At 38.0% G+C, this 14807-nt stretch overlaps 1 protein-coding gene across 1 annotated transcript in view; it reads left to right on the top strand.

The window, feature by feature from the left end:
* Window positions 1-14807, top strand: part of CHID1 (chitinase domain containing 1) — a gene marked incomplete at its 5' end in the record, with an annotated part of 78826 nt that overhangs the window by 27462 nt on the left and 36557 nt on the right. The window contains 2 exons of the mRNA XM_010147072.1: window positions 4529-4630; window positions 6990-7145. Coding sequence (XP_010145374.1) covers window positions 4529-4630; window positions 6990-7145 — 258 coding nt within the window. The remainder of the gene's footprint in view (window positions 1-4528; window positions 4631-6989; window positions 7146-14807) is intronic.

Genomic DNA, 14807 nt, shown 5'->3' with positions numbered 1-14807 from the left:
AAAATCAGTATTTTACCCAAGAAAATCAATCTTCTGAAAGCATGTGGTGGAAACTTCATCATCTCTCAAGGAAGTGGGCTGGTCTAAAGGAAGTGTGTCTCAGGGACAGCTGTTCTTTGTACAGGGACTGTGTCACTTATTGGAAACATTTCCGTGTCTTAAACACCATGCTTAAGAAGTGGAGTGCTTGTACTCTTAGTAAATCAGTGGTTCCCTTCAAAGGGACAGGAAAGACCGAATATTTTCTATTGGAAGGGACCTGCAGAGATCATTTAGTCCATCTGCCTGGCCCATTCAGGGTTGACCAAAGGTTGAAGCATTTCTAAATAAATGCCTCTTAAATGATGACAGACCTGGGGCATTGACCACCTCTCTAGGAAGCCTGTTCCAGTGTTTGAACACCCTCTTGGTAAAGAAATTCTTCCTAATGTTCAGTCTAAACCTCTCCTGGCCCAGCCTTGATCCATTTCCATGTGTCCTATCACTGGATACCAGGGAGAAGAGCTCAGCAACTCCCTCTCCACTTCCCCTCCTCAGGAAGCTGTAGAGAGCAATGAGGTCACTCCTCAGCCTCCTCTTCTGCAAACTAGACAGGCCCAAAGTCCTCAGCTGTTCCTCATAGGACATTCCTTCCAGCCCTTTCGCCACCGTTATTGCCCTCCTCTGGATGCAATCAGGGACCTTCACATCCTTCTTAAATTGTAGGGCCCAGAACTGCAGTCTGTCCTCAAGGTGAGGCTGCACCAACGCTGAATGCAGCAGGACAATCACCTCTCTTGACTGGCTGGTTTTGCTGAGTTTGATGCACCCCAGGATGCGCTTTGCCCTCGTGGCTACCAGGGCACACTGCGGGCTCATATAAAGCTTGCTGTCAACCAGCACAGGCATCAGGGGTAGTACATCGTGATGGGCATTATATCCAGACCTCGGCTGAAAGTAATCATTTGTTCTATATAGAGTATCAGAGGTGGTTTTTTTACTGTAGTTAAAGTGCCATAAATTTCATCTCTGTGGTGAATTCCTCCTCATGGAGGAACTTTTACAGTCCATATAGATGTAAATTTTTCTGAGATTAGATAGCTGTTTCCAAACCTGAATAGTGGGGTTTTTGTTAGTATTTAATAAGTTTCAGAGTTAACTGTGTTGAACAATGATACAAGAATCATGTAAGGACCCTTGTGCATTTGAGCAGAATGTTAAGGAAACTGAATGACATTTGCTTAAGTTATTGAGTTAGAAAAATACAAATGCAAATATCATATGAAGTGTTTGGCTCTTAGAACAGCAATAAAAAGGATTTTGTATAAGCTAACACGAAAAGAATACCCTTTTCTGCTTAAATTTAATTCTTTAATCCAAATTGTTTCATATTTATAATGCATGTTGCACAATTTCCGTATATTTTTAGGCCAGTAGGAGCAGGTTTCTTTAAACAGCAGGTCTCTGATGTGTTCAGTGTTCAACATCACTCTTAACGAGAACATTTATTAGACTCCAAATGATATGTAATTTTTGAACTGTGTCTTGTGGTGAACTCAAAGCAAATGAAGGAGTTCAGAGGTCAGGAGTAATTCCATGCAAAGAGACTTTTCAGATATATTAGATCATTTGCTTTTCTTATTATTCATGTTCATATGCCTGACTTCTGCTCCTACTCATTCGTGATGTTGATAGTGAGCAGATAAAATCACCACGGTTTTAGTCATCTGACAATTCAATAACAAAGCTCTCTCTAGTATGTATGTTGTACAGTGCTGATAAATGACGCTGAAGTTTCTGCCACTTCACTGAATATTTTGGAAACAGTATTTAAGGCTTCAAAGAATGACAGGCTTTTGGCTTAGGCTTGGAAACTTATTCTCATGGAATTTGCACATTCTATGCCAAGTCCTCTGACTTTTTCTGAGCTGGTTTTCTCAATGATGTTGTCAGTAGAACATACCTGCCCTTGGAGTTAAGTTTATGATTAAATATCAGAATGATTGGAAAACCTAAAATGAGAATCATAACAACTGTTGAAAAATATTTAGTTTTTATCTTTGAGTGCCAATTTTCTTGACTCAGAACAATTCTCAAGGCATGGATCAAATACTTTTGGTTTTGCTCCAGCGGAGAGTTTCCCGAAGTGCTTGACTAAAGCAGAATTGACTGGTGGTGCTTATTGAGCTGGTGAGTGGGGCTTGTTTTGTGTGAAGAGTGGTGGTGTTTTAACACTGTCCATGACTGGACAAAGTGTGTCCATTGCTGCTGGGTTTATTCCAAGTTAGAAATTTATGCTCTTCAGATGGCATTTCTTTGTGGTGGAAGTAGTTTGGTTACAAGGTTGCTTTGGAGAAAGTGATGACAATATCCATTTTAACCTGTTGGTCATTTGTTTTGTTTTGTTTCATATTCCTTGACAGTTTATATGAAAAATGGATGTAGGGGACAAGTTACATATACAAATTTCATTGAAGTACTACCCAGCTTAATCTATAAAGCAATTCAACTTACCCTAATATCTAATACACATTGTAATTACTTTTTATGCTTTTCCCTTCATGAGTAATCACAATCAATTTACTGAAAATGGTTTTACTAGAGTTTGCATTGGGGAATTGCTTTGCCTACAGACATCCAAGTTGCCATGACATTGCTTCAAAGATGTCTTTCATTTTCTTTATTCTTGTAGAACAACTGTAGTTTGCAGTTGCAGTAAATGACAAGCAGATAACTATCCAAAAAACCTGAGGTCCACCAATAGGTTCCAGAAGTGAAGATTTGTTTTAATTTGTTAAAACCCCAGAAGGAAAGGGATGGGATTTCTCCTTAATATGACAAGTATAGCACTGACTCTGAAAACTTGAGAATTCCAGCACACTACTATGCTTCATACAAATTACAGCTACTTAATCCAGTGTATGTTTGGTCAGGTTCATTGACCTGACTTGCAAATATCACTCATGCTTCGCTCCCTTATAACATGACAGGAATGTTAAGTGATTTAATCTGCCCTTCTTTGTAACCTGTACTCTGTTAACCTCTTTCCTAATGCGATGGAACAGAAAGTGTCCTTGTAAACTGATAAATGAATGCTGTTATGCTCTGGTGATCCACTCAGCACATATTGTTGGATGGAGAATTTGCACACTGATCCAAAAATGATAAGGGTCAAAAGAAGTGATTTTTCAGTTTATTACTTGCATCTGTCACTGAGCATCTTTTTGGTTTTTACATTTGAGGTGGAACGTGAGTGGTTTTAATGTGTACCCTGTCTGGACAGTGGTTGTCTACTAATTTCTAGATCAGGTAGCAGTTTCTGATATTACTGGGGAAGGTCTGGATTCTTCTGTCTCTCTCCTCTACTCTCCAGGGGAATCTTGTACAAGCCTCTAAATCTGCCTCTTGGATGGCAGAGTTGCACCAGAGTTCGTAGCTGTTAAACCTTTTTTTTTTTCCCTCTCGTTTTTCTTCTTTTCTTTATGATGTTCCCTTATGAACCCTACTCTCCCAGGCTATTTAGGACAATATACTACTTCTCTACCTGTCTGTCTCATCTGATGCTTCAGAGCCCTCTGGCTGAGGACATGGTTCTCTTGGCAGCAGCTTCTCCTTTTTAGTTCACTCCCATCTTTGCAATGTGATTAGGGCTGCCTTACGTTCCCTGCTGTTCTCTGTGTGCTGCTAGTTTGAAGTTGAGAATTCTCTTTGAAACAGATTCAATGTTTTCAGGCAACTTGTGTGCATTAATTGTTTCTGAGTTGAATGGTTGAAAGAAGTCAGTAGTCTCTATGAGTCCAAAACTGTCAGAAACAACCCCTCACCTATGAAGCTAAGGTAGCTATTAATCCAGTGCTAGATTTTGTAAATGAAGGATAAGCAAAAAAAAGGGGAAGTAAGAATTGTGTTCCATATTTCATACAAAGATATGCAGAAGGCATAGCTAGACTTTTGTCTAGGGAAGGTCATAGAATAGATTTCTCCTCCTCCCCCAAAAGAAGAAAGAAATGGACATGGCTTCATCTAAAGAAGAGAGGTTTGCGTAGTCTTTTGTTAAAGGCCAGCAATTTTATTGGCCTTCTGCTTTTAAGACTTTTACCTTTTATTTATGTTTTTGTACCAACATCAACACCCATCCATTTATTTAAGTGTGGCTCAGATAATTTTCTAAGTGTCAAAACCAGTTTGACTGGCAAAGCAATTAAAGGTTTTCTAAAACTTTAGAGTTCAGTTGATTGTCACGTGCGGCAATTTGATTAGCCCACAGCCCTTATATCACTATTGTAGCCATGCTGGAAATGCTTATTTGGTAAGTATGCTGTGGAAGTCCTGTTCTTCCCACTGGCAATATAAGTAGCATTGAATTTTTTTTTTTTCTTAGACATTAATTATAAGAATGGTGCTGAAATATCTTTTGAATTTTTTGCCACCTCAGAAGAAAAAATTTTTCTTACCTGATCCAATGGTTTGAAACCCAAAGGAGAGAATAAGCCAGGTTATTGTAGTATTTCATATCTTCCTGTTTTTTTGTCTTGCTTTGTTTTAAAAGGACGAACCAGCCGGGACTGTTCACAAAGAAAGATTTTGATCAGTTGGCCTCAGCAATAGACAGCTTCAGTCTCATGACATACGACTATTCAACACCACAGCGGTAAGACTCCATCTAAGCATTAGAAAAATATTGTTGAAGGAACTGATTCCCACTTCAGTCGCTACTAAATCTACAGTATGAGTTCATTTTCTCTGTAAAATGGATAGTGTGTTTTAACTGTATCAGATACTAAAGATTTGGATTAGTAATTAGGATAGGTGATTTTTTAACAAGCCAATAATTCAGGTCATTGTTTATCAGCATTATATATTTTGCACCCAGATATTGTGAAAGGCTTTCTACTCAAACTAAAAAATTGTCCTTTTACTACTTCCGTGACATTCTTTCCCAGGCCAGGTTCTTTTGGTTACAGTTATTTAGCACAGTTCTGCAACATAGGTATATGAATAATCTAGTACATTTAATTGTTGAAAAATTAGCTTTAAAGCTCAATTGACAACTAGCTTCTTCCTGAGGCAGCAGACTGCCCTTTGGCAGCACTGCTACTGTGGACCTGCTTGAATATGTTTTTCCATTCTTCCTCTGGTCCCTCCCTTGAACTGATACAGCTTTTTGTGCAGCAGTTCATCATACCACATCAGAGAGCTGATCTGACTGAAAAATAAACCAAAACTCCACTCTTGTACATGAACATTCATTTTCAGGAACTTAATATTTTTAATTGTGTGAAAGTGGGACAACAATGTAGTTAAGAGCTCCTTAAACTCTACAGAGACTCTGTATGTTACTGTTCTCCAAAAGCATGGTTCATTTTACCTCCAAATTGCAGGTAGGTATATGCTTTTGGAGTTCCTGTGAGATTCTGTATATCTTGCTTCAAGGTGACTGTCCAGGGCTAATATTCGTGGTAAACTACCAGATTTAGAAATGCTATCATTTTTGTGTTTATTACATCACTAAAACCTTTGTCACCTCTAGTATATTAGCATTTTGATAATGTCTAGACAGGTTTAAGAGAAAGGAACTTCTGTCTCTTCTGAAAAGAATTTATATACCTCCTTCCTATGTCTTCCCAGGCTTGTCTCTACATCTTCAGGCCTAGTGACCTAGGGGAGAACAAACATAGGCAGTAACGTGTACTGAAGTTTGAGTAGTTTTTTTTACTCTACTGCTGGAATACACAGCATAAATGTATCCGGTTTAGCTTTCCTTTAGGTAAATCCGACATCTATGAAGATGAGGTGCCAAGGGCTTTTATACAGGCTATATAAGCCCATCTGGATCCCTGAATGCATTTTGAAATACTGTGCTGCATCTTTCCTGTGGTTTGAAGCTGCACCATGTTTTATGCCATCTTAAAATTACAGGTTCTGTTATGGTACAGTCACATCTTTATGCTTTCACTGGCGCTATAAGTTACTTAGACGTGACTTGAAGCTGCTAATCCTTTTTCACTTGAGAGGAGGAGGGAAGCAGTCTTCAGTTCATACCTGTTGTATCTGAAATAAATGTAGCTTCTGAGATGTAATGCTTTTAGACTGAGAAAGGATTTGACAAGAAGAATTCTAATTTTGTTTGCTTGAATTTGCTTTGATTGGTGTGAGTATATGAAATACAGGATAATACGTATGTTGTCTCACAATTTTTTTGTCTTTAGATATGAACACAATTTCCAAGAATATTTCTGTACTGTATTAGCACATTGAGTTTTAATGGCACAGATATTCCAAAGGGTTTTGAGACAGATAATTAATAGGGAGCAGAAGATGTTGATAGTTGTAAGATTAGAGTATAATTCTCCTTTTACAATGATACTGAGTGTTGGTGATAAAGCCTACTCTCCTCTTGAATGAGAGGAGTGGAATGAACATGATATCCTGATTCTGTATGTATGATAATTCAATTACTCTGTGTATTAAGGCTCTACTCTTTCTCTTAATGTAGCTTTTTGTTAGGTAATTGCCTATTTAGGGTTTTATCCATAAATAAGTGTTAAACAATCATTGAAACCTGTCTTGCTTACCAGTCACTGATTTTATAGTTCTTTCTGTAAGTAAATGGTAGATTTTGTCCCAGTATGTTGTGCCAGTTTACAGTCAAAACATTGAGGCTGATACTGGAAAACAACTGAAGTCAGAGAGGGTTTTGAATTGTTGTGTGGGCATTGTGTCAGGCCCAGTGACAGAGAACATGTGCTAGGTGGAGACCTTTTCTTACCCACTGTGAGCAGGTTTGTGTCCCTTCACTGTAGGAATGACTCACAGTCAAGAGTGGGGCAAGCATGTTTTGTGCATCTTCAAGCCACTGAGGAACATGCATTTAGCCTTCACAGGGTTGTAGGTTGACCTTCACTGATTTTTGTGTGCCATAGTTTGTTCTTTACAATTGCACTAGTGTGAAAGAGAAGGCTGAGAATGAATGTGTACTTTTTCCTGTTTGATTATTGCTAACTTGACAGACCTGGTCCAAATTCCCCTCTTCCCTGGGTACGAACCTGTGTTCAAGTACTGGATCCCGATTCAAAATGGAGGAACAAAATACTTCTGGGGCTGAATTTCTATGGCATGGACTATTCTGCTTTGGGAGCCTCTGGGGAGCCAATCCTTGGGACCAGGTAAAATTTCTCTGGATAGTAAGTACTTGTGTACAATACATTCTTACAAAGCTCAGAAATTCACAAGTATTCTTGTTTAGAGGCATGGATGTGTTAGTAACATATAAATGGCAAAAGTGATAAATCTGCACGTGAATAGCAGCTCATCAGTAAGAGCTGTAACTTCTCGTCCCTGTACGGAAGTGCAGATAGATGGCACAGTTATCCTGTCAGAAGTCCTATGGAAAAATGATTTGTGTAGTTTTCCCTCTTTCCTCTACCCATGTTTGTACATGCAATTTGCCATCTTTGTGTTAAAATGTTCTGCAGTTTTCTCTTATGCTCAGTATCATTTTGGCGGTTCACGCTGTTGACCTAAAGATTGTTTCTCTCAGTTCCTGAAGTTGTTACCTGTTACTTTGAAATTTGATATTGGTTTCGAACAGCAACATGCCACCAAGTTTCTTTTGAGTAGAAAAAGGTGCAATAAGCTCACCTGGAGACAAAAATCTATAACAAGATAAAGGGAAGTATTCCAAAGCCAGGCTGAAATCTTATATTGATCCTAGGAGGAAAATGGTTGTTTTAGTTTTGGGTAATAACCACCTATAGTAAGAATGAGCTCTGTAGAAATGCAGTCAGGGTATAGTACATCAAGCCAGAAGAAAAAGTAAGAAAACTAGGGGGAAGATCATGTTTGTTCAAAAGTTTGTTACTAATTTATAAAATAGAACCAAGACAAGTGGAAACAAACCTAAAGCACAAGAGGTGACTGTTATCACTTTCACAGGTTAAGTTCATTACCCCAGGATATCTCAATATAGTTACAGATTGCTTGTTAGGCACTGAAATACTATTTGGGGTGGATTATGGTGAGGGCCTGAATTTTTGAACTGCCTGCAGTTACACAAACATGTTGTCATCATTGCGCTTGCCTCTGCTGTTTTCCTGCTTCACCTTGGCTGTTTGCGGGGATATAATAGTGTTTACACAGTTTTCTCCCAGTGCTGAACTGTGTTTGAATCTTGCTGAATAACAGATAATGACTACAGGGTGGGGAAAATAAAGCCATTGTCTACAGTGAAGATATATAGTGAGTATATCAGAGCGGGTTCTGTAAAGTTAGTTGCAGTGGTTAGTCAGGAAAAATACTCTCTAGTCAAAGCATTGTTGATTTACAAGCCTAGTGATACACGCTCAGCACAGTTAGTGTAGCTTCACTGTAATATTTACAGTTCCTTTTGCAGGTAGAAGTATAGCACTATATAGCAGAATAGAAGGATCTTGCTGGTTTTTGGACCGCAACTTTTGGAATGAAGTTTCCAATTGAAAAGATACTGCACACTAGGATAGCATCTGCTTTTACTATTCACAGATTCTTCTGGACTATATTGTAGTATCATGTAATGTTGCTTTTTAATTAATGGCAAAAATATCCTAGCTGAGAGTCATGTATGGTTAGTCAAACTTTTTCTGAAATTAATCTTTTATGGAAAAAGGCTGTGTTTACCTGGATGTAGGGCACCGGCGCACAGTGCTGGACAAGATGCAACATACTTATGTGCCGGAAAGAGGCTCTAAACGTAGGTAGATTTCATTCACCAAATATTTTTTTCGGTACAGAATTCTGTAAAATAACTTTCAATAGAATTACTATTTGTGTAAAATATTAACTGGCAGTGGGTTTTTTTTATTGCAGAATGTAATCTAAAGGCAGAAATACTTGATTACCATTTTGCTGAAATGATATACAACCTTTCCATGTAATATCCTTTTTCCTTCATAAAGGCCATAAAAAGTAATATGTATATGCGTATGTGCTTGTGTATGTACATGTATCAGGATTAAATGAAATTAAAACAATTTTTCTTTTACAGCACAATGTCCTTTGTCTTTGGGTGTTGTTAGGGTAGGAACTAGAGCTTATATTTGCATTAACAATGTGTTCATCTTCCAGCTCGGTCACAAGTATTACTTGTTAATACAGTAAGTCAATCTCAGAGATTATAGCACATTCTGGTGCTTTCAGCAACCAAGTACCATTGCTGTTTAGCTACAGGGAAGCTACATTCCTGTGTATATTTAGTTCTGACATCATTTGTATGAAATTCTAAGCCTAAAGTAAAGGTGGTGTGCATGTGATTCCCCAGGTCACCTCTAGTGCTTCTGGCAATGTTTTCTGCCCCCTGGCTGTCAAGAATCAGGTGTCTGAACTGCTAAGATGCAGTCATTAAAACTTACCACTGTATTAAAATCCTCTCAGAACGTAACCATCTGGTGTTGCTGACTTGCTGTTCTAATGATCAGCTTGTTCCAGCATGTCCTCTATTGATACTGCAACCTGACAGTATTTCTTCTTCACCTCAGAAGTGTAAATAATTCCTCAATATACCCTGAAGCTTAAGAAATTGTTTGGCCTTTCTGTAGAACGTTTACCTTTGAGTCCTTTTTGAGACCTGTAGTAGGTCAGCAAGCTCCTCAATCTCACAATCATCTTACTTCTTTTGCCTTTAGCCATCTGCTCTTCAGAATCTCTCTTAATCACTGGGACATTATATTTCAGCTGCAGTAATACCCATTGTTTTCTTTTGCCTTCTCATGGGAGGTTAGACAGCAGCACAGTGGTGTTTTCCATTCCATGCCATCTAAAATCTGTAGCTTTTATGTTCTGAGCCAAAAGGGAACAGATAAATTTCGTTGCTAGCTGTGAATTAAAAGCAATGTAAATCAGAGGCTGTCGTGTGGCAATGGTGCCACTTATGTTTAATAAATCAGGCTTCTTTATTGGGCACATCCCTGCTAAGTTTAATGTGTTAAAGACAGTCTGGCTTTTTTTTTTTTTTTTGTGAAGTGCTGAAAGAGGGAAGATACATCTCTGATGTTCCACCTAGCTGTATATAACTTCTGAATATTCTGCCTCCAAGCTGCATTTGTTCCAAACGTACCTGTAGGAAATAGATACGTGAATAACTCCATTGTTGTGATACAATGCTGTGTCTGCTAACCTTTAATTTAAAGGAATCTGAATAGGGATTTTTATGTTAATTTTAAAACACATACGAAGATTGATATAATAAATTGCAGTTGAAGCGCAGGAGAAACTGATTTGATGATGCATTGTGCTATTCTAAGGTAGAAAATAAGATGACTTGCAATCTGTGTGAGGATGTACAGTTCTATTGAGAATTTTATTGGCTGCCTTCCATTCTGTGAATAGCAGGTAATAAAAAGTGGTCCTTAGAAATAGTTAGAGGTGAGCTTTTTCCCTGAATTACCTCGGCAGTGTCTTTATTAGCAGGCATTTAAGAGGATTTGGGCCAACTGTGACTCATGATATTGTCTTACAGAAGGTAGCAAAAACTTTGTGCAACAGATGCTTTTACTCTTCAAGCTTCAAGGCTTATACAACATTCCATGCTGTAATTCTCTCAGGATTTCCATTACTTTTCTGCATACCAGGATTCTGTCTCCTGATTTAATCCATTTTGGTCATAGTTTATGTAACACTGGGAAGATGCTAATATTATAAATAAACCTATGGGCCAATTAGCACTGTAGGATTAAACATTCTCTTGACCTGTTGTCCACCTTTCCACTTCCTTGGAGAAACTGTTAAGCTCTTTCTTCTTAAATTGTACTGCTGGGTCATCTGGTAAAATCATGTGTGCTGGTTTTAGTCAGGAGAGAGTTAATTTTCTTCCCAGTAGCTGGTATAAGGCTGTGTTTTGGATTTGCCCCAAGAAGAGTACTGGTGGTTTTTATTGTTGCTAAAGAATGTTTGCACCAATTCAAGGACTTTTCCATCTTCTGATACTGCAGCTGTGTTCCAAACTTTCTTACTGCAAGCAGTGTGTGGGGAACACAGTTCAGACAGCTCACTCAAAGTAACCAAAGGAGTATTTCATTCCACTGAACATCATGCTCAGTACATAAGCCAGGGGTGGGCTGGGGGGCATAGTTCAGTCAGTCATTTGTTAGTGTATTCATTAATTAAATAGTCTGTTGGGGGGTCAGTTGGCTTTCTCGGTCTCTCTCTTGCTCATGGGGCTTGCTCAGACTCTGGTGTGATCGCTCTTGGTCTCTGGCTCTTGCTACTCGGGACCTGGCTGCGTATCAGTTGGTGGGTGGTGAGCAATTGTATAATTTGTTTTATTTTCCATTATTTCCTTACATATTATTAATATTGTTAATATTATTAGTATCACTATAATATTCATTTATATTCAATTATTAAATTTTTCTTATCTCAATCTGCAAGCCTTCCTGTCTTTTCCTCCAATTCTCCTCCTCCACAGGAGGAGGTAGAGGGGTGAGTGAGCCACTGTATTACACCCCTAAGTTACTTAAGTTACTACTTGCAACTTAAATAGAGCCAGACTCTGATTGTCTATTCTCTGTACTAGAAAACTGTTAGTAAATAAATTATTTGTATTTTGCTGAAGGAGGATCATTTTTTGATGTGTAGTGTATGCTTGTTTTTTTTAAGAGTGGCTTTTCTTTTGAGTCTGAAAAGAAAGCAGCTTGGAATTTTTCTAACCTTAAACTGATTTTGCAGTCCTCATTACCTAATTTTAACATTAGTCTGTTCAGTGAATTGAATTGCCATTATTTTTGTGGCAGCAGTTAGAATTAAAACCAAGATACGACTTTTTATAAGCCGGTTGAAACGAAGCTGAATATCATCAGTATGGATTTGAAAGTTGTAATGAACTTTCTTGGTAAGGCAAATATATTCAGTTGGTTGAATTTATAGGATGATAATTATATGCTCCTTCATTTGCTAAAAAGTACCACTTTCAAAGCTTTCTTTTGCAGGCTGTGAAGCATAGGGTAAATTCTGATAAAGCACAGTTCTTAACATTTTTTTCTGATCTGCTAAAGTCGTGCCTTCATTACCTGGCTGTGTGTCTGCATGTTTATTACAGTCCTAGAGAGAAGCAGCAGCTGCGGCAACAAGTATGCAGCATGATCTAATTCCTGATGCAAGGACTTGATAACTGAGTCAAGAACCAGCGTGGAACTACCTAAAGCTTAGGAATAGGCTTGAAACCTTGAAGCAATACTTACAGAAAATAGTAATGGGGCGTATAGCTACACAGTCTTTGAAGTAATAGAAGTGCAAGCATGTCCCACAACATTAACAGCCTTTTGATTTGTGCAAACAGCTTGTTTACACTTTGAGTTACACAGCAGATGATTGAGTGAGGTTTCTGCTGATAACATTCAGCAGCAGTATAAGGTCCAAGAAATTTTTTTATTTACATATTTATGAGGTATTTCAGTATATTTTTGTGCTGGTCTTAGTCAGGACAGAATTAATATTCTTCACAGTGGCTGGTGAGAGGCTGTGTTTTGGATTTGACCTGAGAAAAGCACTGATAAGGAGTTTTTCAGTTGATGCTGGGGAGTGTTTGCACCAATTCAAGGACTTTTCCAGTTTCTGATACTGCACCTGTGTTCCCAACTTTCTCATTGCAATCAGTGGGGGGAGGGAGGATGGTGACACACACAGTTCAGACAGCTCACCCAAACTAACCAAAGGAGTATTTCATTCCATAGCACGTCATTCTCAGTATATAGGTCAGGAGTGGGCTGGGGGGCCATAGCTTGTTTGCTTGTTCATCTGGCTCATTGGTTAGTGATTTCTAGGGTCAGTTGGCTTTTCCTGTTGACCTGTTGCTCTTGGGGCTTGCTCAGACTCTGCTGTGATTGCTCTTGGACTCCATCTCTCGCTACTCAAGACCTGGCTGTGTATTGGTCAGTGGGTGGTAAGCAGTTGCATCATTTGTTCTATTTTCATTCTATGTTATTAGTAGTATTGTTAATATTATTAGTATCACTATTTTATTCATTTATATTCAATTATTAAATTGTTCTTATATCAATCCATGAGCTTCCTTGTCTTTTCCTCCAATCCTCCTCCTCCAAGGGAGGAGGAGGGGAGGTGAGCAAGTGGCTGCATGGTACATGATGCTAGCCAAGGTTAAACCATGACAACCAGAAAGTAGAGACAGGTGGGGTTCCCCCCTCTAAATTAGTTCATACCTACTTTAGGAAAATGGATCTAAAAAATGTTGAGTAATGAATTTTAGCTAAGATAGTTTTTTGATTTTGTGCTCTAAAAGTAGGAGGGTTTCATTTAGGATATTACTGGAACATAGGTTGTTCATGGCTAAAATGGAAATCAAGGCAGACTGATACTTAATCTACTTTTAGGAAGAATACAGTGTTGTAAAAATTCTTACAAATTTGTTATTTGGAAACTCAGTGAAATTTACACGATTATTCCCAATATCTATCTATATATCCTAAATAGTTACCTCTTTCTGACAGTTTTATGTACGTCATTTCCATTTTTAAATCAGTGTTGGCTTGATTTCCTTGAGTCCTGGGCTTTACGTCCCAGTAACTTACTTTCTTAAGGTGTTTTCAGCTATGGAGTAGTTGTGGGTTAGAGGTCTGCGCTTAATATGCTGCTCACTTGAAGCCATAAACCTGGAAATGTAGAAGTCAATGAAGCTGTCACTTTCTATATTATTGCACTGCTTCAAATTAGTTTTAATGGATTTAGATATAGTTACATTTCACTGGATTCTACATTTTATAGTAATGAGACACTAGACAGTTTGAGGAAACTCAATATAGAAGTAGAATATATTGTAGTATTGACAAGGCGAGTGAAATTATGATTCTTTTGGGAATAATAATCTATAGAATTGGTTCTAGATTTTAGTATTTGTGGATTTTGAGTGTACGGAAAGAAATCAATGAGATATGCATCCTTAAGGAGACCTTCATGTACCAAACCCGGGAAACTAGTATGATCATTGCAAACTGGCATTGCTGAGCCCTCATTACCCAGTGAGTCCACAATGAAAACATGGGAAGCATAGTGTCTTTGCAGTTAACGCTGACATTTTGAGTTACAAATATGATGTGGGTGTCTCATATCACCTTGAATGCTGCTTACTTACAAATTAAAAATCTAATTTCTTTCATATTGGCATTGCACTGTTTCTAACAATTGGGATTGGTTTCTTTTGACACGAAGTCATAGCTGGGTCCAGGCATTCTGAAGTTTTTAGTTGAGCATGGCTTTGTGTCCATACTTGAGTTTCCATACTGAAGGCCTCCTGAACTGTTCTCTTTTTGCTGATGTATTCATCCTTTGGAAAATAAAGTAGAAGACAGGGGAATGGGTACAGTAGTTAAAGATGAATGGTAAACTATCATTTGTAAGTGCTCTTACGTTTGAACCTGGAAACCAACATTATAAACATCTGTATGTGTAAAGTGGATATCATTTTGCAAAGGTTTAAATCCTAAGTGTCAGTGTCTGTGTAAATCTTACTTGAAGATGCCAGTTTGAGAACTATGAGTTGATAAGGGCAGGAGACACAGTGCTTCAATTTAAAATCATAGCCAAGTATAGCAGTGATACCTTTTCTGATTTAGAAACAATTACACTCAAGAATATTTTAGCTCTTCTTTTTATTCTTCCATGAAAATGTAATTATGAAAAAAAAAAAGGTCTGGTGATGGAAACTGTCAACCAGAACCAGTTTTGTCTTAAGAAAATCAACTAAGATTTAAGTCATGAGAAACTAAGGTGCTTGATAATTAGATACAATGATAACAGATAAAAGGACTTCCTTAGATAAAACGAAAAAATTCTTCACTGTG

This window comes from Eurypyga helias, unplaced genomic scaffold (assembly GCF_000690775.1).
Source record: "Eurypyga helias isolate BGI_N326 unplaced genomic scaffold, ASM69077v1 scaffold4062, whole genome shotgun sequence".
In the NCBI taxonomy this organism is placed as follows: Eukaryota; Metazoa; Chordata; class Aves; order Eurypygiformes; family Eurypygidae; genus Eurypyga; species Eurypyga helias.
This window is presented reverse-complemented; position numbering and strand designations above follow the sequence as displayed.